This window comes from Mycteria americana, chromosome 2, assembly GCF_035582795.1.
Source record: "Mycteria americana isolate JAX WOST 10 ecotype Jacksonville Zoo and Gardens chromosome 2, USCA_MyAme_1.0, whole genome shotgun sequence".
Lineage (NCBI taxonomy): Eukaryota > Metazoa > Chordata > Aves > Ciconiiformes > Ciconiidae > Mycteria > Mycteria americana.
The window spans coordinates 45,926,550-45,953,371 of record NC_134366.1 but is presented as its reverse complement, the minus strand read 5'-3'; the positions used below and the strand labels follow the sequence as shown (position 1 = coordinate 45,953,371).

The following is a 26,822-nucleotide window of genomic DNA, read 5'->3' as shown; positions in this document are numbered from 1 at the left end:
TGATGGCTTCCCATAGGGCACTCAAAGATACTTTTCATCTTCTCCTGACTTTAACCCGCAGCCTCCCTAACACAGCCGGTAAACAGCACACAGCACTGGAGAACCGTATGTGATATAGCACGAAGATCAATTTATTCAACTATGACTAGAGGGTCTAGGGTTTTTTTGCATAATGCATTAAGTTTGGAACTTACTGGAAGCTGTCTTGGTGGTTAATTCCTGTGACTTCAGATATATAGTATCGAGTACAGCAATGTTCAGTTGGTTCACAAGATTAGGAAAAACAGCTTTCCTGCTTTGTTGGAATAAGCATGATTCATGGTTCAGGACTGATATTTGCATAGCTAATTCTGACCTGTCCGTTAAGCAGCATATCCTGCAACTTCACCTCTTTTTGTATTCTTGCCTGCCCAGTGAAAGCTGTCATTACTTCACTTGAAACAGAGCTGAAAGAGTATAAACACTTTAGCTTTGTACAAATATTATTTTTCCAACTTACATGCTCTGAAAATAGACAGCAGTCATTCAAGCATTATACAGTTATTTCTGTGATATAGAAGGAAGCAAAGATTTTTTCATAACAGAAGAGTCTCTGTGGCAAAACCCCCAACATTTAAAACATACACAATTAGGAACAATTCTGACTCAGAAAAACACAAATGTGCCTCCACTCTCAGCTACAGAGCCTCACCAGAACAAAGCCATGCAATTGAATCTTCTAAGTAGGTTGAATGGAGTTTCTGAACCCATCGTACCTCTCCCTTCAGCTAGTTGTGAAAGCCTGTTTATAGAAACATGTTTCTCTCCACTCCTGCCCCCTCAACAGTCACACCACCACCACCAACCTACTTCAACATATGATAGGGCTCTTCGTTCTTCATAATGGCGCTGGGGAAGGTGAATCATTTGTCCTGAAAGAGGCACATACTGCCTCCAAAAGCTTAGTTTATATTTCTTCCCTTTATCTCTCTTACTACAACAGAAATGAGGAATGTCCACCTTAAAGAGTCATTCAACCCTATTTTCAAGGGCCTATTTATTAAACTCCCAGTTTCCAACCCAGAAATTCAGGAGTTCCCCCAGTACAGGTGGAACAGTACTTTAGGACATTTTCTAATAACGTTACGGCCAAGCTATTTCTATTAGCCATGAAATATTCCATAGAGACACATCCTGGCTCTTCAGTTTATCTGCAAGGCTACTGAATGTGCTCAGTGCCACAAACAAACTGAAAAATCCATGAGATCATCAAAAAATGAATCATATTCTTAAGGTATCAGCACTGTTTACCTAAAGGTATCCCTTTATTACTTACTAGCAGTCCTAAGGGTCTGTCTTGTGATATCTGCTTAACGCAAAGACAAATCTTGTCTGCTTTTTTAGGAGCACCCTCACTGGACAGGCTACAGGTGGGAGGAAGGCAGAGATTTCGAAGTCTATGTCACAGGGCAAGCGACTGCATCTTCTGCTAAACTTCTGGGCAGCAGAACACAATTAGGATCTGCGGTAGGGGCAAAGAGGCTAACTTCAAAAGTGTTATGAGCTTCCTGCTATCCTGTATTGCCGAACCCTGCCGGCCTTCCCATGGGCAATTACAGTTGTGGTACCTGTGATGGACAGAGTAGGTGGGCACATGGGTAGAGTTCCTAGTTCTTCCTTGCACAGACAACTGTCGTGCTGGCTCATCACTGCAACACCAGAGCAGGCAGCCACAGGGCATGCTGTGCAGATGGAGTCCTGCCCTCAGCTCCCACAGACCACTGCACAACCAAAGCCACACAGAAATCAAAAATAGTAACATACTTGCTTGGCCAAACACTCACAAATGACACTCCTACAGGGTTTTACTCATATTTAGTATATGGTCTTGTCATGCTTAACTTTCCAAATGGCTTCAAGTAACTAAGTGCTGGCCTGGCATACGCACACCACCACATGAGTTTAACTGATTAAATTAAAGGAGCGGAGGTTTTACAGTTTTGCATCTTGAAATCCTTTTAAAGCTGATTTAACCTCGGTATAGGTTATATTAGGAACAAGTCTAGCCAGTGTCAGAATTGAGAATTACCACATACAGAGTTGCTGTGGTTTACTCAGTTACTTTTAAATCAACTAGAAGTTCAAGAGGCGTGAATTCTGTATGCGGAAAAAGCTTTCATAATGTTACTTGACTATCTAACTGCAGCATTTTCAACAGGAATAAGGAAGGTTAGATAGATGGCAGAAAATCATCTCTTCCAAATGCAAAATGGTAATGATTTAAAGACTGATCTCTACACTGGCAGCATGCAGCAACTCAGGTGGCAAAAAGCCAAATCATTCTCCTGAAACTGCAGTTAACTCTTGCTAAAGTTAACTCTTGCAACAGTTAAACTCTTACTAAATGTATGTCCACTGGACTCTAGAGTATTCAAAAGAGCAGACTAAAATAACTAAAATGTAGAGGAAACTGTGTAAATAATACCTAAATGCTGTACCTTATGAAGAGTTAATCCAGACAAGTAGATGTTTATTAACACTGTTTGTTCACTCAGGAGACTGGCAGGCACTTGCAAACCCTCTTTGGTCTCAGAGAAGAACCTCCAGGAAAGGTCGTGAAATATGTTAGTTTGGGGTGAGATTTTTGTTTGCTTTTTAAAGTAGTGAAAATGAAGCACAGGCATTAAGACTGTGACAAATCACACAAAACAGGAAATTCAAAGTTACGCCTGACTCCCCCAGGTTCCCTTTGATACAGCTAGGTTGCTCAGTGAATCAGAAAAAGTATCACTCCTGTATTTGCCATTTCATGCTTTTATTTTTCATTTTATTTGCTTTTAGTAATATCCCCTTAAAACTACTGACACACCTTCCGGACAGGTTTTGGAAGGCATAAGGCCATACCCATCTTCCGTTTTGAAAGGCTCCTGCCACATTCAGCTTTCCAGAGCTCTCAGCGGATCACTCCTTTGGGGATGCCACTGCAGAGCCTCCTTCACACTCACACACCTTTTTGGACATCTTATTTTTAGTGTCGTTCCTTTTTGGTGCACTAAACCACATATTTTGAGAACAACAATTGTCTGCCTCATGAAGTCCTCAGACCATTTTAAGAAAATGGACTAATTTTTTTCTTAAGCATTGTGAACACAAAAGATCTTCCCTTTTCCTTTTCTCTCTAGTGAGGCCATACAGAAAATATCTGCACAAACAGTTTCAGTTTGCAAAAAACAGCAGTGCTGCTCCCCTGCTCTGGTTATTTGTTCGCATCCCTCATTGCACTTTTTCCTCCCTCACAGAGGAATCAGACCGCACCTTACCACACCTCCCTTCCCCCTCCAAAAGGCCACTTTGACCCAGAACAGTTTTCTCCAGTCTAGACAACTATCTGACTACACAAACACAATAAAGAATGTGGCATGAAGAGCGGGAACCCACGGCTAGGGTAACGCAAACCTGCGTATTTCAACAGCAGCAGCAGTGCTGAGGGCAGAGAAAAGTCTCTGTGGATCTGTGGCTGCAGTTCCTTCTGGGGCAAGGTCAGGCTGCCCACCGCACCAGGGACATGGGGGCCTGCTGTCTGCTGCTGTCTCCAACCTGAGCACAGTTTGCTTTCAAACGCCACTTGCCCTGAGACAGGAGATATCACAGCCCTTCCAGGAGAGGAAACAAGGGCTCTGCAGTTATTCTTTTCCTCCAGGCATCGTCACTGCAAGGACAGATGGGACTTGCCTGGGACTCATCCGCATGAGTTATGACACTTTGGGGTGCACTCCAAGGACTGATGTTTCTCCCCAGAAATATGTGCAGAGGCACCTCAGGATGGGCCCCATAGCTGTTTAAATCCACTATGAAAGTAGACAGGAGGTTATTTTGACTCTGAAGTGTAGAAAAAGTATTTTTGGTGTCTCAAGTCAGTTAACATTATTTATGGGAGACATCTGAGAAGACAGGTATTACTCTCTGTGACTATTTCCTCAACAGTACACAGACGTAGCAGGCGTCTCCTCTTCACAGGATGCTGAAGGGGTCAGAGCAGTCTGTTTTTAGAATACACTTTTTTCAAGAGAAAGGACTATATAAATGGGACAGATAGTACTATGAAGCACAGATATCCTCTGTCTGAAGTGAAACATCTGATTTTGCAGCAGATCTGTCATGCGAACACAAAAATAAAATTCAACCAGTCACCCCGATTGTGCTTTGTTTCAGGGGAAAAGTCTGATGAACATTTACCTGAAACTACCACTAGTCTGGGAAAATGCTCTCTAAACCCAGACAGACAAAAGTATTGCCTGAGTTTCAGCTTTTGCTCTGAAACTTTTGCTGAACTTTACTTCCCACCTCTGATTTCAAAGGGCCTGATTCTGACTGCACTTCCTTTTCTGTAAACTGGGAGCAAGATCCTGTAGACTAAGGAACAAAACCTTAGTCAAATGAAGCCAAACCTAAATAATGGGTTTGGGATTTAAAAAGAAAATCAAAAGCAGTCTTAAAATGTAACACAGTAATCAGAGTGGGCTGCATCTGTTTAAATATCGGTTTAAGCGTCACATTCACAAGTAGGAAATACTTCATAATTATGAAGCACGAGGGGCACAAGTAGCATAAGACAGACATAAAAAGATTTTAGGTACAATGGCATGGTTTGGAGTACATAAATTGCAGTTCTACTGTTCAGTGTCTTATTTTTACCTAGGTGGAGGAATTCAAACTAGAGTTCCTCGATCTTTTTCCATGCACAGCTCCATATTGCGCCTCTGTACTGGCCCTTCACAAGTGCACCTTTTGTGTCAACTGCTGGAGCATGTTCAAGTCATGGGTTAGGGGGTGCTTTGTGCCTCTAACCAGGACCCGCACATTCTTTAAGCATGATCTCAGCAACCTATACAGCCAGGATTGGAAGTGATCGAGCAAACTGGCTTCAGCCACAGCTCTTAAGTCCACCTTAAAGCAAGGATGCGCTCTGCATGGGGAGAGTATCTGTCTTGTACAATAGAAAACTGTATGTGTGTACAACGGTTGCTACTGAACCAGGCTAGAATTTCGATGGTATTTTATAACACACCAGTAAGTATGGGGAGAAGCTGTGTGCACACAAAGACTCACAGCTGCCCATTCAAAATAAGCATTTAAATGGATTAACCAGACAACTGTGCTTTCAAACTGGCAATCGTTACACAGTTACATGATTCAGAGGGATTTATAAATATTTGTTTTTCCAGATAAAAGGAGGGTATTAGTGGGATTTTTTTTTAAGTGCATTCACTGCCATTATCCCTCCCTCCCAGCCATAAACAAACAAACAAGGAAACAAAACAAAAACAAGAATGTGTTTAGGGTGCAAAATTTGTAGTCACCGTTTAAGACTTGGGGATTTTGGTTTAAGCTTAATATAAAAAGACAACTTACTAATGTAAAGAGCATAAAAGACCTAATTTTGCTTAGCTTTTTGAAGACCTCTGAACTTGAGGAATATTTGAGAGATCTGGAATTTAAGTTAAGGCACATGACCAGAAGATGCTCCTACTATGGTGCAAGTTTACAATATTATCTATAGATTTCGGTAAAACAGAATCATATGCAATTTCTTTCTCTAGACCTGAATATAACCCATCCTTCCTAGTCTATTTGAAAAACTGTTTCCAAATAAGAAGTCTCATTTAACAAGTCCACATCCTTTACACACACAGAGGCTTCTCTGTCAGTCACTGATGGGCAAACATGTTTATGCGGAAGCTCTGTTCAGAGCTCCTTTTTACTGTAAGGAGCCATTTTCCTCCAGGAAAATAATGTTTATGAGCCATTCTGTCCCCACACAGCAAGTTTTGAATGACAGATTCAGAAAAACAGTATGAAAAAGAAATTACTCTCTTTCATAATCCATCAGCTCAGCTAAAACAGTAAATCAGAGGAAAGTTAGACTCAAATGTAATCCCTTGGGAGTAGAATCACTTTGAATGGATTTGGGGAAAAATACACATCCTTCTCAAATTCAGTAGCTTGGATGGTTATATTTGTCTCTGTCAAGTTACACACAAAGAAGCAGAATAACAGAATTTAATACCCTGGGGATATGTTCTCTTGATAGATACATCTAACTTCCACAACCATTAACGGATATTATATACTGAGTATTGAGAAAAGGGCACATGCATGAAAATACACACTTCTAATGATATTCAGCCTTAGGAAAACTTTCTTTTGCTGACTTCCGTTGCAGAAATCCTACTGGTGTGGCATGCTGTTACAGAGTTATCAGATTTCTTCGTAAAGGGGTCTCTGTACCAACAGAGCAACATCTCCTTTATCTGCCAAGGGTAAATTTGCTAACATGTCCCCCAGGTATTAGCTGTTCCTTTTAATGCGTTTGCAAATGACTCCCTCCAGTTACCTTTGAGACTGTGAATCAGTAGCTGGTGATACCATCCTGCTGAAATAAGGGCAAGAGTAATCAGCTCCTTCATTTCTGTTTCAGGCTGAAATTTTACTGGGTTTAAAGGAAAATAAAAGCCATGGCTGAAACCTGCTCATTCTGAAATAGGTAGGTTTTTCACCCATAAATACCTCCCTTGAAAGTTCACTGAAACGTCCTTATCTTTGCTAATATTTCTAAACCACATATGCGAAGAATTCATTCACTATACTATAAAACTGAGTATTTTAAGAACAGTCTCTTCCGCATGTGTACATGGCCCAGCAGGTAAGCCCCCACATTAAAAAAAATTAGCCCTGGACACCACAAAATCTGCATGTAGGAATACAACAATTCTCACTCCATGCAACAATACAACATTACTCACTGCTTGCCCCCAGCAGGGTTGGCATTACAGCGTAAGGTGAGGACATTGCCTACATGAGACGCAGCTCAGTGGGAAGGAACTTGCCGGTTTAAAATGTTTAGTCTACCTGCCTGAAGTTGTGTGAGGGACTGCAGACTCTTCCACTTCGTTTATGATGCGGCAGAATAAAATTGTAAATAAACTCCGAATGTGAAATGTACACATGGAGTTGGATTTCTAGGGTTTTCCCCTCCCAATTGCTCATTATGGTCATTGTTTCCATAAACCCACTATTTCAGGTTCTCAAGCTATAACTTAAGTCATTCTCAAGACCATAATCTTTCAGGAGCACTCCAAGACAGCATATACACTGACAAGCTTGTTTAGAAAAAATATTGCAAAAAAAGGAACTAATTTAAGTGTCTACAAAACAGTTACTTCTATTGAAGGAATTGTTTCAGGGAGAAAGCTGGGAAGAGATAAGACAGAAACACAAGACCAAGTGTATCAAGCAGCAGCTCAGAAGCAAACCTTCCATTGCCTCTTAATTTTCATCCAAATATCTCAGATTTCATCCAATTACTTCAACATTTTTTTCTAACAACTGAGAACTATGAAAAGCAAAATATGATGACACTTCATAAACTTTTAAATGGTGCAGTTCATTTCTGGCAACAGCATAGCATTCCTTATCCTGCTACTGCAGGACAGATGATGTTTACTGTCACATGTATTAGTTAAATTTAATAGAATAAGATCTTCAGCAGATGCTAATCTGTGATTTCTGAGTGCTGCTATGTCAAATTATACTAGCTGATGTTTAACAGTTTAGAGTCACTGAATGTTTCTGGATATTGGTCATGTAACACATCATCATCCTTCATCTGGAGGGCACTTATTCAACTGTAGAAATCAGTAAGAGTCTTCAGGATGTCTAAGGGCTTCTATGAAATGCCTTGATCATTTTAATCAAATGCCAAGTGGTTTAATAATTATGTCATGAAAATACTATTTCAACAACTGTCATTGAGGAGGCTGTGCATAACATGGCCGTAGTAGTTGAACCACTCAGCATCCCTTTAAACATCAGGAGCCAGTTGCATGCTTTGTTATGGTTTCTGGTGTAACTGTTCAGTGACATGGGCAGCTCATTCTCTAAAGCTGTCACTTTGGCATTTTCCACAAATACTGCACTCATGTAGAACACAATATAGTTTAAAAAGTTTTCTCACAAAACACAACAATTCCAAGCTTTCCAAATGCAGTAATAGCTTGTTTTATACCAGAGGAAAGTGCTCTGTAGGAATAGAGACATTTTTTTAATTCTTTGGATGCAAAAATTTATAACTCATGCATATTTGAAATATCCTTACGCAGGGTTAGTTAGCAGAGTAGCTTAACTGTTTGTTACTTCTGGAGCTGCTAGTCCTAATTCTGAGAGGGACATGAGCGATACCAGTCTGGTGGTGGTAACCTGCTGCATCACAGATTCGTAGGTTACAGGACCTCTATGTCAGGAACAGCTGGGATGATATTCCCAGTCTGGCCTTCTGCAAGTGAAATCATTCCACTCACCTAGTTTTGCAAAGCCCTAACTTCTCTGCGTATAAGTTTAACAAGCAAAACCCTGTCTTGATTTAGATATTTGCATTGGGAAGTCCAGCACAAACCTTGGCAGGGCTGTAATAATGAAATTACCGTTTGTTAAAAACGCGCACCTTGTTTCTGGAGTGATTTAGTTCACCTACAGCTTTCATGTGTTGCAATGGATGCTTGTTCACCTTCCATAATCTCATCCCCCGCAGAGTCTAAAATATCAAGTTAGCACAGCTTAACACCTTATTCTCCATCAACTAACTGTGGTGAACTTCCACGTGAGCTCTCCTACCCACAGGTTAGCATTCTGGCAGAGCAGATTTAGCTAGGTTGCACTACCTTACATTTGCCTTGAGGCAAATGCTCCCAGTTACTGGTGTTTATGTGTTGTGTGGTATCTTATTAAGGCATGGCAAACTGCCTGTGTATCTGACCAAATTTGTATCCAGCCAGGGACTAGCAGCTGTAGGTACTATTCCTAATTCTTTTGTTCTTCACATGTTCAAAACCACAAGGGTCTGACATTTTCAAAAGGCAGGCAATTATTAACATTAAACTCTTATCTGAAAATGCTAAACAAACAGTACCACCTCCTTCCTAACCTGCTGCAGGCCTAAGGACAATCGAGTGGAAATTGGTCAAAGCTCAAAGCTCACTGCTCTGGTCAAAGCTATCTACACCTCTGCTTCAAAAGCACAAAATGGAAACTTAAAACAAAATCCACCTTTGAAAGGGAAGAATGATGATTGTACAGGTAGTCTAACTACTCTTGCTAAGCAACAGCTTGGAAAGGCAGGTGTCAGTGTTTTCTATTTCTAGCTATGTGGTTACGATAGTGGTATATGTGCCTTGTCATTAACTTTCAAGGGTAAGATACTTCAAATAATTAGTGGTTTGCTTCTAGCATTTGCTACCCACCTTCACCCATGAGAAGGCCAATACGTTTCTGACTTCAAACCACCAGTAGGTATGCGCCTGACAATCATACTACAAGTCACCAGAACAAAAAAGCCAAGTTAGTGGAAGTGCGAGTTGGCTGACCATGAATAATATATACGTAGACAATTGAGGGAAGAGTTAGGCTTTAAATGGCCAAACTGAAGCAAGCTACCAAAGCTTCCTTGAGCCTCACCATTCCCTGGCAGCTCCTAGCACACACCCTCTTAACCTGAGAAAAACATGGGAGAAAAAAGTGCTAGTTGTATCTTCTAGAACTTGGCAGGGTATTTGAGGCTGACGAGAATTTCTGTATGCTCTGAGGGCTTTAATCCAGAATTTCTGCTGGGAAATAACAGCGGTTATTACTCTCTTTGAACCTCAATTTCCCAATCACAATAGACCCGTGTTGAAACAACCTCTCTTAATTTCCCATAAGTTCTATAATTGTCTATAGAAACTGTAATTAACACATCAATGCATTAATTTTTTGACAGATATTAAGCAGAACTAGTTGAAACTGTGGAAATTCTAATACAAATAACTGTACTGAAGTTTAACAGTGGCATCAAAAATACAACAGATGAAATCGTGGGAAGTTGGAGATCTGGGTTTGGGTCTCCAGAGACTGAGTCCAGGCTTCTGACTTCCTGGATCACTGCTTTAACCATGGGTCAAGATGCAAAAGCTGTTCTCAGTTACAAGTCACCAACAAGTCTTGCCTCCTCCTCCCATGTAAAAGAATGAGCCTGTAACTCCTTCCAACACATACAGGAGTCTTCATGCCTAATAGAGATACTTTAAAATCTTCCTTCTAGGGTCAAGCACTTAGTTTTTAAACAACTCAAAATCTACATGGGATGCCTGGGTCCTCATTCTGAATCCCACGTTCCTGGATTTTGATGATTTAATTTGAATCACATTTTTATCTTCCTTTATATACATTAAAGGCAGGGGACATATACATATGGGAAGCTCTAGGCTGCTTCTTGTTGCGCTAATATTCATGGTACCAGTGTGGCCTCAGGGAAGAGTGGGAACAGCAAAGCTCCCAGCCAGGCAGAAACTTCAAGGCAAAAGTATAAAATGTGAGAAGTAAGGAGTGTGTAAGAAAGGAGTTGAAGGAGAAAGAAAAACGATGATGAAGAAACACTTTTTAGTTGTATTCCCCTTTCCAGAATAGTTCACCAATCTTTTCCTGCTGAACATCTTCCTGTTTCTATTATCTACAGGCAAAGAGAGAGCAGATATGGCTTTAGTTACAACCAGACAATGTGGTATTGCTGTTTACATGCAAACTTGGGCTACGCCAGCTTTGCAAGCCTGATGGCCTGGCACTGTACGTACCAGATGAGAATACTACAAATGCAATAAAAGGATCAGCTTCCCAGATTTTTGACTTAAGGCATTCCCTTGTGGTAAAGTTGGGTGAGGAAATGGAAGAACAGACTGAGGGGAAGTGGAGAAATTCAATAGCCCAGAAGCATATATCACTGACCTAGTTACTTTGTGAAAGCTTCAATAAAGAGGCTTACGAAGTCATGACTATTACATGGTCCTCTCTGATCTTTTCATGAGGATGAGAAACGGTTGTTTTCAGTTTAAAAAAGAAAAAAAGATTCTGTATGTAAAGTCTCTCTTTGTTGTGCTGTGAACTCCCTGGAGAGAATATCAGTCACCCTGCAGGGGCTGGAATACTGAATGAATCCATCAGGGAACAGGCTTTCTTCTCCTCTGACATGCTTCGGGAGACCACCCGCACACACGTCAACCCTTTCTCTGCAGAGTGCTGCCTCTACAGCCCTGCCCAGTCTCAGCCAGCAAGGATCCTTCCTCTCAGAGCCCATCACTGATGGAGTTTAGATAGTCTCAGGCTGAGGAGTGGCATGACCATGGGCCTCCCACTTTCTGGGCAAAGGCTCTAACCACTGCAGGAAAAGGAGGCAATGCAACCGTGAAAATCGGTAATGGGAACTGTGGGGAGGTAGAAGGTACACAGCAGGGCAGCTGGCCAACTGCCACAGCACAGTCACTGCAGAATCATAGATCTGCTTGTATGCAGGAAGCGAATGAGAAGGGTAATTGCTGCATGCTTGCAGGCAGAACCAGCCAAAGGAAATAAAGGATCAACCACCACCTGCATATGACAGCTCTTCTCTTGAAATCTTCATGGGTTCCTGATCACAGATTGACAAATTTGTGCTGTTCAAAACCTCATTAATTTCTTCCCATTAGTGACACACACAAACATTTACCACTTCGTTCCTGCACTCTTTCTATGAGTTTCTCAAGAAGAATGGGACACCCTGGAGTCACTACCCAGTCATGTCACAGGAAAGCTTAAGATAGCTACGGAGCTGAGGGGGGAGAATCCTGAGAGCAGGAAGCGACCAACTGTCATGTGAACTCTGGAAACAACTCAGTGCTGGTCAGATGATGAACTCCTGCATGTGATTTTATTGTCATTCCATCTTATCATTGTTGATAACATAATGAAAAAGATACATCCTTGATTATGTATTTTTTTATAATGCAGCCCATTTTAGAGTAAAAGGTGAAAAAAAAAAAGCAGCCTATGTAATGTCTTGCTCAGCATGACAGAGAAGTGCTACTCCACGTTAATTAGTAGCTTTATAGTGAGCTGAAGTAAAATAAACTAACATGTAGCTACAGACCCCCCTGAAATTTCAGGCACTGGCCTGGAATTGCACAGCGGATACTATCTAATGAAGGAATATTTTAAGAGGCTAGACAGTTGGAGAAAAACACTGGAAAGGCAAAAAGTCTAGTTACATCTACCATATTTCCCCAAGCATGCACTTTAATGGACGGAAGTTATTCACACACACTACTCTCCTGGAGCACTCTAAGTGCACAGTGTATGGTAAGTCCTGATGTAACTATGACTTGAGATTTGCTCCAGCCACAGAGCTCCCAAACAAAGCATATGGAAGTTAGTCGGGACAGCCAGATAACACTAAAAACAGGGGAGCAGTCAAAACAGTAAGAAATTTCAGCTCCCTTTGAGCACTAAGAACTTTCTTAAACTGTTGCCAAAGTATTACAGCTGTGTTATCAAAACCACTGCTGTTCTACAGCTTTATATAGTGACTTGTCAATAGAATCTGAGCTACTAACTAGACCTCAAGGATCAGACCAGATCAGCATCTCAAGAAACAAAAGAATCCTGGACAGCTGCTTCTGCTGCCTTCCCTGAAAATAACCAGAAGTGATAATCCATTAGTAATCATCTGTGGTCTGTTTCAAAGTTCACCCTCTTGTACAGCAACATTAAAAATGTACTTATATTAGTGAGATGAAATCTACAAAATTACCACATTATCATCCAAAAGCCCCAGGCACCACCTAACCGTGCCAACAGGTGCCGTATACGCGCGATGTGCTTACTCCCATTCTGGGCTGCAGAATCCACAGCAGGATTAAAACTGGAGGGAGGTGGCTCACCTGCATCTCACGTCTAAAATATCTAGACTCAGGAGACTACAGGTTAACTCTTGGAAAATCTAACTGAACCCCCTCTTCTCTCTAAGTCAATAAAATGAGTACCAGCCCACTTATGACCCTTCTGGGTGAAACCTTAAACAAAATTAAAAACCACATCCACATTCTGAGGAGGAGTTTGCCCCTTCATCTTCATTTCCCATTCTCCACTTTGCTTCCTTATTAATTACACCATCACTAGCAGCTTATCAGTAATGAGGGAGCTTCAGTTTTCATACAGCTTGGGAAATGCACACGAGTGCTTTCGAAGGAAAGGTCTGGTCTTGATGAGAAATCATCCCTCTTACACATTTCTCTTTTTTTGGGACTACCTATCCCAAATAAATTCATCTCCATCCTCCCAAATTCTCCTCCTATGATTCGTCCTGGGCAAAAATCCTTAATGATACACTACAAGAAGTTTGGAAACATCTTCTTTTCCTCGACTGCCTGAAATCTCTCCTTCCTAAAGTTCTGAGGACTTCAAAATACTGCAGTCAAATTACTCTTTTGCTCCAAGAAAGAGAACTGGATCTCTCCGGCGCCTCTAAGACTGATATCACAAAAGCCCCCTCAAGGGAAATACAGCCTCATAACATACAGTTGCCTATTATTTATTCTGTGGCCAGATTCTCAGCTGGTATAAATCAGGGCAGGTTCCTTGCCTTCAACAGAGTAAAGCTGATTTATGCCAGCTGACAGTCTGGCCCTGCATGCGTTCCACTTGCACAATGCTAGTTTTTAAAGAGGCCCATTCAAGTGCCCCAGGCACATAAGAACCATACTTGGGTCTTTACTTGGAAAATGTTGCTCCGAGGAGTAAGACTGTGAAACCTTCCTGCTGCTCTCTGAGTATGTACTGTTCAAATTCACTTGCTCTTCTAACAGAAGGAAGCCTCTAAGCCCTGACAGAGCCACCATGACCTTGGGAAGAAAAGATGGACTTTATAATGTCTTCTGCATAGACCATTTTTTTAACTGAGTTTAACTGCTGAATTAAATGAAGCCCACAGGTATACCAATGTAATGTTTTGGAGGAACTGATCAACTGTGCAGAGGGCAGAGGCTATCTTTCAAAACTTGTATTACTCGTGACTATAAACAAGCCAGAAATAATATGGTGTGACTTTGAAATCACTGGCTGAGCTTACAGCTTTGGCTGCTTGATAAATCTTTCTTTTTTACCTTAAAACCTCAGATGTCTACTTACAGAGCAGGCCAACAGCTCTGCAACAGCTCAGCAACAGCTTTTGCAGGTGTGGGCTGAAGACCTTGGGTACAAACAGGAGGTACGTAGGAAACACAAGACAGCTTTCTAATACCTCTGGTTCCAGATTAGCATTTCAAAGGCACAATGTTAACCCTAGGTGTCATTGTAGTGATGTATCTGCTGGGTTGTAAACTGAAGGATGCTTTAAGTGTGAGGAAGCAGACTCCTCTATCTGTTCCTGAAATCTATTCATTTTCAGTCAATTTTTTTCCAAAATACTACTCTGGGTGAGTGGAGAACTGGAATCCTGGAATCAGACTATCAGGACTGTTAGTAATAAAAATTGTGGTTCCTTTGCATGACAGAAATTTCTGAATACAGCTTGTTATTATGATATAAAACAAAGACCAGAAGACACCAGTCATTCAGAGCACTGCCATTCCCACCCAACAAGGAGAAAATGAACACATGGCTACAGGTCAACCTAAAAAACACCGTCAGGAAAATGTTTTTCCTGCCCCACCAACTGCTGTAACATTTCATACATTTTCATATTCACCACCGGAGTGAAACCAAAATCATTTGAAGTGGTGGGGGTGGGGGTGTTTGTGCATGCAATGAGAGAGTGACAGCCCTCCAATATCCTGGGAAGAGTGGGTAGGGGGAGCTCCAGATTCAAATGTGCACTCTATGAGCCAGACCAGGCGCTTGATCCTGCCGTTCTTTCATCCTCGACCAGTGATGATTCTAATTATTGATTAATGATGATTTCTCTTTCTCTCTCTCTCTTTCTATATCAGAAATTCCATCCTGGACGGGGGGTGGGGGTGGGGAAGATTTCCTGATGAAAGTTTAATGGAAACTGTTACATTTCCACAAATTGTTGCAGTTTTGACAAATCAGCATTTTCCCATGAAAAACAGTGTCAAATACTCTCAACCAGCTCTAATTCTAACCAGATTAACTCAGGGATGAATGCCAGCAGGAAGTTCTTGCTAAATACCAGTTGTTTGAGCAAAGGAAAACTACTCCTTCCCCGGATGATCTTCCCAGAGGTGAAAAGGCTTTAAAACCTATGTAAAAAAAGGACAGGTAGTTCCAGCTGTAACAACCACAATTGCATTCAGAGAAAGAGAAAGAGCAAGGAAATAGCATATTTACAAAAAAATGCACAAACATGGACAAATCAGCAACTAGTGTTTCTCCTGCCTCTGCTAATGTTATTGTTTCTTAAAATCTGAAACAGTTGCTCAACTTTGCAGCAATGCAAACAAATGGACATGAGTTCCTGACTCAGGAATCTGTATGGACTGCAAGGCAAACCCCTTAATACCTGCTCCAATTTAAATTCTGCTTAAATCCCTAGAAGTTAATGGACACAAACAAACGATGGCATGGTGTCATCAACAGAAACAGAATTAAGCAACTCCTGGTGAGATTTGTTAGTTCTAACTACTAATTTGGATGAGTTTTTCATCACTGGATGGTGATTGAAGTGGTTTGCTCTCTCCACACATCTTATCCTAAACATCTGCATACTAACTAAATCTGTGTTCTCTCAGGCAGTAGGATATAAATGGTTGTACTCAACCAGTGCTAGTGCTGCTGCTCTGTCTTTATGCCAGAACGAAGACATACTATGAAAAATAACCACTGAAGACTTAGCTGGGTCACTGAGAACCCAATATTGCAAATATTTAGTATCAACTCATTGCTTACAGTGGCATACAGATCAGCAGCATTTGCCTTAACTACAATGCCCTGCCTCAGTGTGTATGCCCTCTCCTTGCTGTAAAAGCAATCTACCCCCTGTAGTAAGAAGTTTCTCCACTGTTTCTTAGTACAGCTCTTATCACCTCCACCTGCCAGTGAAGTTAAACTTCAAAAGGACTTCTAACCAGTCTGTTAAAAACAAGGCATATTCTTTCTGATTTATTTTAGGCTATTTGCACTTTCCAGAATTACAGTTCATAAAAAAGCACAAGTATTTTGTCGTGACCTTTTATTTTATTCTTGATTATAAGAGTTTAAAAAACAGTTCCCATTATCCTACAGGAAAAAAGGAATGATAAACACTCTAAGCCCAACAAAATGTAAGGCTAAAGACCTATTAAGCAACCCAAAATCTCAGCACTAAATCTCTTAGACTAGGACTCAGCCAAATTTCTTTTTCACAACAGGACTGGCTCTCCACTACTTCATGCTGGAAATCCCTTGTACTCTCTAACATCTGCACAGAACTGGTTGATATCTTAGTCCATTTTACTGAGTTTGCAATGCTCTGGCAATACAAACTAGCTGATGTCCCTGGGATGTGCCTACGTGGTAATTTGCCCTGAGTCAAAGGGCTCCTGTGAGGCAAAGGAGACACTGCAGCGCTCGTCTCCCACCCGGCTCAGGACATCCCTTTGTCCATCTGCTCCCCATGGCCCCCCTGGAGGGGCCGTGGGGACCATGGGCAGACCAGGACTGTAACAACTCACCTCCCTCCTACTGAGCCCGGGACCATGGGGCCACAAAGGTGGCTGGAAGCCCTGACTTTCACTGTGCCACCAACACCCAACTGTAGCCATGCCAGCCAGTGTGGAAACTGCATGGACCACTTTCAGATCAAAATCTGTCATTGCACTAGTGATAATATTTCATACCTAGCTGATACAAATCCACCTGGTTATGCAAAATCCAAGAGAGTAACAAGTTGGGCCCAGCCAGTTGGTTTTGCTCATTCTTGCTATACTGTAAGTGAGGCACAGCTCTTCGAAGTCAGAAGAGCGACAGCAATACAAAGTAAATGCTAGCAAAGTGCATATAGCACAGACATACCTTGTTGAGAAGAAAAAGTTCCTATGCCACAAATGCAAAAATATAATCTTAAAAATATCCAAAAGTATTTTGTCTTCCCCCAAAAGAGCAAGTCCTTTCTAAAAGCCTAGTCCTGAAGAAAACAAAAAAACAAAAAAACAAAAAACCGAAAACCACAAAAACCCAAAAACCAAACCATGAAGAATTTTCCTTCTGGCAAGAGCCTGATACCATCTTTGCTCCTAAGTTCAGAATTAACCTTGTCACAATGACAACTTTTATCAGCCACCATTACATGAAACTGTAACAATTCATCCCAGAAAGGAATATTTCAGTTCGAAGCAATGCTGTTTGGCTAAATGTAGGTCATATAATAGTAAGTGTTTATAAAATATATGTGAAAAAATATTATGAATATGAAAAAATCTGAATTATTCCATTGCCCTTTTTTTGAAATTACTTTTGAAACTGTTTCAGGAAACTTGTATGCTATAACTCTATGTAACTCTACTGATGCTAATGGAACTATATTCATTTGCAGCAGCTTAAGATCTGGCTCATCATTTTTTAATAGGAACCATTCCTATATGGAATTCACCACCTGAATATTATAGAAGCGTGTTAATGCCAAGGAGCTCAAAATAGCAATTAAATAAAAGTGATTTTCAAAGTCTCAGGTATGAAAGTCTTAGAATTCAAGCATACCCCATAAATAGAAGAAAATGCAATAATATCTCTGTTCTAGTCTTACTTCCCTCCTGAAATAACTGGAAATTTGCCAGTTTTAATGGGGGGCAGGAATGCATTTTAGATTTGATCGTGTTACAAACATGTTCCACCATGTTACTAAGATGTTTGTTCTCATACTTGCCTTTTGCAAATATCTGAAGCTCTAAATTTGATTCTGTTACTATAAAATTAACTGACTATGATATGGCTTTTAAAAAATAAGGAGACAATAATGCAAGTAGAGTTTGGCTGAATGGAGAAATTAAGTTCCTGATGTTCAGAAATGAACAATTATTACACAGATTATTCCAAAGAACAAATTCCTGGTTTTGATACCCCAAAGATAAATTACAGATTCATATTCACTTGGATACAGCAGTGTCGATTTCTTATGTGGGCAACTGCTGGTTTGCACTGCCATTTATTGATTAAACGCTCAATATAGCATTCACAATCATTCAAAAAATCACACCTTGTCCCTTTACTCTATGGAAAAAATTTCAATTACTTGTGTGTAGTACAGGACATGAGAGCATCTTTTTCAAAGTTCCTGTGGGACCTGCTCACAAATTTGTGCTTTTGTCCAGAATCTTTATGGAAATGTGCCATTCCTGTCTAATATTTTGCTGTGAAGAATGTTGAAATGAAATTTTAGCTACGGCTTTATTAACCTCCTCACCAACAAGAGCCAGCTGGTTAGTAGGCATACCTGGGAAGTGAGCTCTCCCGAGACTAGTATCTCTCCTACCTCATCCTCACTGAACTGCTGAGCTATTGATTATTACAAAGTAAGTAGCTCTTTTTTCTGTTTTGTTTTCCCCCAAATATTTGGCAGCTCTGGTTTTCATTCTGATGCCAAATAACAACCAATATCCAAACCTTACATTTTCTGCCCCCACAGAACTATTGTTTTCTGACCAACTCTTCCTGTTATACACACAACAGAATCCTACAGTGATTATTAAAACAACTTTTGGAGCTCTAGGATAGATTATCTGACAACGGGTTTACTCAGTTCTAGTTATTGTAAGGTGTAGATGAAGATCAGTATGAAAAATGCTGAATTGTAACCAATCTCTACATATTTTTTCCTCACTGGACCTACGGCAAGAAAGAAGAACAAATTCTTAAGCTACGTCCGTTTTTAAAATCTACCTGTAGTTTGAGACTGTCTATACTGGTTGAGTGAAAAAAAAGCACATGATAATAAATAACACAAGATTAACAAAAGTGGAGCTTTTTCATTTAAAGCTTTTTGTGATGGGAATCTGCAAAAAATTTCGGGCCGGGGTCAAAATAAAAGCCATCACTAGTTGATTTATATTAATCAGAAATAATACAAATATATATCAAAATCAACAAGAAGCTGCACACCTCACATTTAAAATAATACCGTTTTGAGCCCTGGGACACCATAGTGTCTTATTCTTAAACTGTTTTTTTTCATCTGCCCTAAGCTTACATGAGTAACTTTGCAGGTATGTAAAACCTCTTGACTTTGACAGGATTATTAATGAAGCATGAAGTTATTCATACTGTACATAGCTATTGGCAGTAGCTATACAAGAGCTATCTAGTTTATGTTATTATGTTTTAGCAACAATTTCGAGATCATTATTGAACATAAATAGACCACAAGGGAGAATCAGAGGGCAGAGAGCAAAGTCTGTGGAAGCTCAGGTGTCTGCACATCTCACCTGAAGACTAAAACTAGACGTGATATCACAAGACATCTCAGAAATCTACTTAATTCTCCAAAACTGTTTCAGATGTAGTTGTGCTGCAATCTGATGTTCTCTTTTTAGGTTCACCAGTTGCTCTGCAACATCATTTAGGGCCTAACTTTGCAGTTACAGATGTTTGTTCACATATGTGGGTGAGTAGTGGTACGACTGAGATCGAAAGCTCCTCAGGGCTGGGACCTTGTTTTTGCAGCAGCACTTTAAGCTCTTGGTACCTTCCAAATTCTCCTATGAAGAAAGAATACTGCAAGCCACAGCCTCAAAAACCTATCTAAGGATGTCTTGGTAAAAACAGAATAAGGGATGTAAAGTGTCATTAAAAGTGAATCAAACAACATGAGCGCTAAGTGCCACAGGAACGGCTGCTGCTCTCGGTCCCACTGCTCGCAATCACGGCTTAATTCTGCTGGAGGCAGAAACTCACATTAAAATAACTTTTTGGTAAGCAGCTGCCGATGCACGCAGCAGCGAGCGCTGCGGCCACGCACAGGCCCTCAGCTCTAGAGCCGGCACGCACCGGCTCAGGCCACGCAGCGCCCGCGGCACCTCCGGGCCCCTCTCCCTGTGGGTGCGCAGGGCGGGCTGCTCCCCGGCCCAGAGGGCACGGCAAAAGCTGTGCCGGGGGCCCGGTCCTGCCCCGCGAGCACGCACGGCGGCGGCGGGAGGCGCGGGCCGCGGCCGGCTGCTTCCCCCCGGGCCTGGCGCCCCCCGCCCGCGCCCCCGGGCACACGGTGCGGCCCGGAACCAGGTGCGGGAGCTGCCGCGGCAGCTGCAGGGCCGGGCAGCCGCTGCCCCCGGGGACAGCAGTCAGCTCCCGAGCTGCCCTCTCCGGGCTCCTGCGGCCGGACCAGACCCTGCTGCATTTCCTGCCAAATCCTCTCTTTTCTCCCCCCTCTTCCCTCCACGGACGGACCTCAGTGTTTGCCGCGAACCCCCCAGATTCCCAGTCCCTTTCTTCCCCGCTTCCTTTCCAGCAGGGCAATAAACAAACAGGCTCACCCCTCCCGAAACGTTTCCAGCCTCAAAACTTTCTTAGCAACCGCGTCCCCCTCTCCCGCGGCGGACGCCTGCCTGCTGCCCTGCTCCGCTCCTGCCTTCCTGCCTCCTGCCCCGCTCCTGCCTCCTGCCCTGCCCGGCTCCTGCCTCCTGCCCTGCCCCGCTCCTGCCTCCTGCCCCGCTCCGCTCCTGCCTCCGGCCCCAGCAACTGTCAAGCGGGAGCGCCGGGCCGGCGCGCACTTACCCCGAAGCAGAGCGGGGACCGAGCTGCCCATGAGGACCCAGAGGGAAACGCGCAGAAGCAGCCGCCGCAGGCTCCTCGGCAGTCGGGGAGTCATCGCGGAGCCGGATCGGCATAGACGGCGAGCCGCGGGCGGGGCGCGGGGGGCGGCCGGGCCGGGCGGGCAGCGGGGGAGGCCGCGGCGGCGGGGCTGGCAGGGCGGCGGGGGAGCGGGCTGCGCGGCTCCGCTGCTCGGGGCTGCGGGTGACTCACTGAAAACTTCACTTCGGCGCTGCAGGGGAAACAGGAAATCTTAAACTTCGCAAACAGCTGGGCAGGACTTTCTTACTCTTACAGTAGTTCCTTCTCCCCCTTCCCACAGGCACCCCCTCCCCTGCGCTCGCCCTTTTTCTTTCTTTCTTTCTTTTTTTTTTTAACATGAAACCTCACCCAGTTTGGTGTCAATCATGTGCCAGAGGCCAGCCCCTCTCAGGTCTGGCTCTCCCACCACAAGCGCGCCGGGGCCAGCCCCGACGTGCGCCCGGATCCCTGCGCCTGCCTCCCTCCCGAGGCGGGGACCGGGCACAGCCACCCGCCGCTCTGCCGGGCCCCGGAGCGGCGGGGTGGCTTGCGAGGGGGCTCAAGGTGGACGGGAATCCGCCAGCTCGAACGGGCCCTTCGCCCCACCAGTTAAGAAGGGCCCGGTCCTGTCATTCGGGGCATGGGGGCTTCCCAGAGCTCCTCCTTGCATCCGTATCCCTGTCCTTACCGATGCTGCTGCAGCGGGTTTACCCCTCTGCAGAACTGGTATCTGAAAGACGGACGTAACCCCCAGATGAACTAAAGCAGGGGGCAGAGGAGGTTGAAGTCAGGGTAAGCACAGAAAACGTTCACACAGACTAGCTGGGCACTCAGCTTGCAGATGTTGAAGCTGACCGCTACAACTTGTCACCTGCCTCTTTTTTTGCATTTTGCTCCCAAATGGGCTGGATGCACACCGCTTGGTCCCAAATGCTGCGTATGTGACACAGATGAAGTTCATCTCCATTCCCCTCTGAAGCAGGTTTAGCTTTAACCAGAGATTTTGCCTTCTCCAGAAGGGAGGAATTGCACATAGGATTCAGGGAGCAGGACCACACTGGTGAAGCCAGCTTGCATGGCCCAGAGACTGTAAGAACCATTAGACTCTCAACCTGAATAAGGCCTGAACTTTCTGCCAATATAAATCCAGGCATTGCATAGCAGCAGTTGTCTTGAGACTCATTTTTGGTTCACAGAGTCTTCCTTCCTCTCTGAGTTAAATGGCTGGGCATTGACTGAAAGGTAAACTGATGCACATGGGGATGATTTGAGAGTGCCTGTTCAAATTTTGGTGATTCACTTTCGTCTCAGTTACAGCATAGTTAGAGGGACAGATTGGGGTATTTCAGAAAAAGGGCTAAGCCCTCAGGGGAAATATACGTAATCACACTCTGAATGTCCCAGATCAACTCTGTATGAATTTGGAAATGTTTGCATAATGCATTTAATTGGCTTATAACAGACATAAAAAATCTTATTGTGATTTTATGTAAATTTAGTTTTAAAAACTCCCTAAACGCATATTTTCACAGTGCAGTCCCAGTTTATGATGCAAGTTCTCATAAACCTCTCCAGGAGCACTTTCCTCTACCCCACCCCCTTTAAATACAGTCAAGATTCACTCAAACGGTCGCCACGTTCCAGAGGTAAGAAAAATGTTGGACTCCCCTTTCAGCACAGACTGGAGTGTTCTTATCAGTTCCTGTGCACCAGCTCTGTGCTAGAAGCTGGCTGTGTTTTCAGTAATCCACTTAAAGGAAAGCATTTCTCAACCCCCATCAGTATATACTGTACGCTGTATACACTTCTCTCTCCTTGTAGCTGTCAAGCTGCAGGTGCCAAAGAGTTGCTGTTTGCTTAGAAAGTCGGCAGTGTATACTGAACTCTCCTGTTAGTTTTTGGTGACTAACTTTCAATACGAAAGGAAGCTTAAAAGCCATTAAATACAGATTTAATGTTACTATTCAAACCTGTCAAAATCCAGGCGTGACTTGGCAAGCTGGCCTCTGCCTCGCTTGCATCTCTCTCCCTCGCACGAGTGCCATGGCTCTTCTCCTACATGGGCACCTTCTGACCAGCCTCTCTCATCCGGGGTCTGGGAGTAGGAGAGGGGCTTGCAGGAGGTGGAAGCCTCGGGGAGGGCTGTACTCAGGTCCCCAGTAGTCTCACAGCCCTGACTGCAGCCTGGCATCACAGCCCCTCTCTCTCACGTGAGGTGATACAGCGCCTGTTACCCGGTAAGTGAGGAGTCTACAAGTGGATTTCAGATGTCTGATATTTCCCTATAAGCATAGTTTTTATTTCCACAGACACATCATGCAGTGAGGATTGTGCTACTCCTGCACTTCGGATGTTCAGAGAGCCCGTGAGAGTGGTAGGTGCTACTAGAAAGTTTTTCGGTGGAAGTTTTTCGGATATCTTGCCTGGATATCCTCAGTGAAGGAGTAACTTTGTCACCAAAAGTCAATGTGGAAGTTGAAGTAAACCCCAATTCGGTTCACAGATTTGTCCCAGACAGGCTTATTAACAAAAGCTCACATCCTGCCTTTTTGAGTACTATAAGCTTCCCTGTTAGGGCCCAAATGGAGCTTAATCAGGATTTCCTGGACAACCAAAATATATAAAACGAGACTAAGCTGGTCATTTCTTTCCATTTCCTTGTTCATAGTTCCTAGTTCCCTATTTGCAGATGGCAGTTTATGACTTACTTCTAGATGGGAACTGTGAATATTTAGCCTGACTGAGGTAAGAAAGAGCCCACTTTGAAGAGCCGCCGATTAAAGCTGTAAATAATTAACTACAACCTGACAGGGTAAGGAAGGGTCAGCTAATTTCAGTTTGCTACTCAGAAAGGCAAAATGTTGAAACACTGAATATTGTGTTTTCTTTCTGAGCCTTAAAAAGAGATACCCAGAACACAAACAAGCTAGTACCTCTTGTATCTCAGGGCCTCCTAATCAAGACAAGCTAAGGGCTTCTTGCTGCAGTTTAAGGCACAGCTTTTTAAAACAGTTCATAAAAACTACTGAGTACGAATGATCTCTCTTTAGTATTCCAACCATTTCTCAGCTTGCAGTATCATATTTCTGTCAAAATCCCATGCGAACTACAGCGTTATTCTCATACAAAGAACAATTTCAAGCTTCCACAAAACTTGCGTTGTTACTGAAAACTGTCGTTTCACTGTACACAACATACACTTTTAACCCAAAATCATTCTACCCACAGCCAAGAACTGCTGATGTGCCCAGTAAAGCCATTATTTTGATTAGTTTATTAGCTACAGTGTTGCTTTGTTTAAGAATCCCACAACGAGCTACTTCCCAGATCCACTGACTCAAAATTAAATAAGGCCTATACAGCTGCACTAACACAACGTAATGTTCATGCCTATATAAAGCTGACATATGCGGCTTAGGGTGAAGACGTCTCACCTTACTTTAGCTGTCTAAAAGTTAGCCGTGGAGTGAAGTTCCAGGAGACAGCTGAGACAACCTAGTACCTTTCCTGCCATCCAAAGGAGCAGTTTCATTTGTTTGACTGTAGTTTGACTGTAGAACCCAGATCGGGTTCAAGGACCAAAGGATGGAGGACAAAGGTTGGATGAACAGAACTGCCATTACGGTGGCAGCAAGCTATTAGGTCACCTACATTCCCTCAGTCATCAAAGGATGGAGAGGAATCTAGATATTTTAAAAACCTCTAGACACATGAGCTGATGACAGAGAGCATAGTTAGTCCAGACATCTACTTTGTAGGAATCTGATGTTAGATGACATGAATCCTAAAGAAAATGTTCTTTGAGTCATATACATCATATAATGTAAGCTACAAGATGCTTTACTGACTGGCAATCATTGGAATGACTGCCTGTGATTTTTGTTTGGAATGAAACACAGCAATTGGGTACATAGTATGCTGATATTGCCTTGACAAAACTATTAGTGACATAACTGGAATAAGCAGTTTGACCAGAATAAAAACATTGATGACTCTGAATAAGTTTTGTCATAACTACTTTCAAATGAAAAATAGGATATCTGCTTTGAAAAGTTGACACATCACATTTTGACATTTTTGGTATGATACAGATCAGGTTTTGTTTTGAAGCAGCCAATTAGTTTTCAATTTTTTTTGTTGTCTCCATGTTACATATAAAAACAAACCATGGGAGCAACATACAAAACTTTGATTTCACTGCAGTGAAGGAAGAGGTTTATTTTCAGGGAAGTTTTGGCATTTCAGTTCAAATCGAAGTCAAATTTTGTAACCTTGTATGATTTGCAACCCCAAACTTCTCTTCCTTGCAGTGCTCTGTTCACAAAGCTGACGTTGGCCTGCTAATTTTCAAATTGGGGGTGCTTGGCATGGAGTATTGGCCTTTCAGCGCTCTTGAGAAAAGCTCTGCCTGTCTCGTGCATCATTCGCTGAAGAACACATGGTCCTCTTTGGAGTAGTGCTAAACTATTGTGCCTTGTATCACTGCTTGCATCATATTTCTCTCTTAATTTAGGTTATCATAGGGCACAGAATTACAGCTACAGTTTTCTTCTTCTGCATAATCACTGGTTTCAACTTATTACTAATAATTTGGACCATTATGAGAACACACGCAGCCTCAAGCAAGGACATTTACGAAAGGTTACATTCATTGCAAAATGTTTTGAAAGACTCATAAAAAGTGTTTGGACTTAACACAGCATTATGCTTATCTCACAGATATAATCAAATTAAAACATCTGTTGTGTGTAATCATCTGTCAGAAGGAGGCAATCAGCTTGTTATCAACTCCTGCATACATCAGAGGCAACAAGAATAAAGTTATCTTCAAGATTTATCTTAGTAATGCTTTCTGTACAAATCTCCTGAATGACACTTAGCAAAATAAAGTTTTGAAATATTGTTCGAATTAGCACTAGGCTCTTAGGGCACTGCTGTTCACATGATCTCTGACTTTTAGCCATAATGCAAATCAACCATTTTTAAGCTTCACTGAATTGGTTTGTTCTGTGTTTACTGTGTATGTATAAATACTCCCAATAGTGAAAGCAGAAGTACGTTAGTGTCAGAAGAGATACCGTTCCCTCAGTGAACGATATCTGGCAGGGCCAGAAGCAGGAAGCACCATTAATGTCACCACACAACCTTTTACATGAAGAATTGCATTCCGTTTTTCCAAAAGCAAAGGACATTTGGAGAACTTTATACTGTTTTCTTCAGTTTCTTGTACTTCTCACAATGGGTATCTGAGCTGGGGAAAACCTTGCACATTTCCATAGGCACGTTCTATCTTTTGTCTTAACTCTTTTACATGTACAAGAACTAGTAAAACTAGGTCTAGATGAAGTGGCATTTTTAAAAGACATGGAAACAAATTATTACAGACATACTTGGGAGATAATTTAAGTTGCTCAAAAATACGGTTACCCGTGGAACCTGTTTCCATTCCCACATAATCTCTAGTATTTATTATCATCAAAGCTTGTTATTTTAGGCTCTTCATTAGAAAGAATTTGAATATTGGATGCCAAGCCTCAGAAAATATCTGAAGCTATCTAAGAACCTAAGTAGCATAACACAGAGGCCCTTCTATTTCATTTTTCCCACTGGAACAAAAGGGAGTTGTGAATCTATGATAGAGTATATCCCTAAATCTAGTCTGAAAGAATCCCAGTGCTTCAACTGCAAAGCCCCAGGACCGAGGAAAGTATCCTCCCGCCCCACCAAGCAGAAGGTCATGTCTATGTTATTCAGGAATGCAGTACGCTGATGATATTAAACTGACTCATTTGACCAGGATCTTTAAACAAATTTATTTGCGATAGCACAGCTGTTCCTCTCAGGAAGGAAATGCATGGTTCCATAATTTTTATCTGCAAGGCAACTTTATGATCTGTGGTCACAGGAGGTGGCTACTGTGCTTTAGAGGTCAGAAGCAAGCAGTACAGGAGGATCCAGAATGCCTTGGGAGTTGGATATTGTTCCAACAGAGCTGACCCTGGAACAAATGGGCTAAGTGTTACTTGCAAATAACTCCGCTAATATAATTCTCTTCTGCTATTTCCCTTTTCTGTGACTGAGACCATCACCAAACTAGCCTCTGAGCCCCATTTTCAGGCTGTGCACGCACAGTCTCCCACACCTTCCAGCTGGTATGACATCTCCCCAGTATGAAGATGCTCTCCGTGCAATCTTACCAGCCCTGAACGTTGGGCAGGCATTTCCCTTCACAACTCAGGCCAGACTAG

At 42.6% G+C, this 26,822-nt stretch overlaps 1 protein-coding gene across 1 annotated transcript in view; it reads right to left on the bottom strand.

Annotated features, from left to right (window-relative positions):
- The window catches only part of TGFBR2 (transforming growth factor beta receptor 2), a 60,058-nt gene extending 39,172 nt beyond the window's left edge, over positions 1 to 20,886 (bottom strand). Inside the window, exon 1 of the mRNA XM_075493201.1 lies at positions 20,518 to 20,886. Within this exon, the coding sequence (XP_075349316.1) occupies positions 20,518 to 20,611 (94 nt within the window). The 5' untranslated portion in view covers positions 20,612 to 20,886. The remainder of the gene's footprint in view (positions 1 to 20,517) is intronic.
- Positions 20,887 to 26,822: the final 5,936 nt, after the last annotated feature.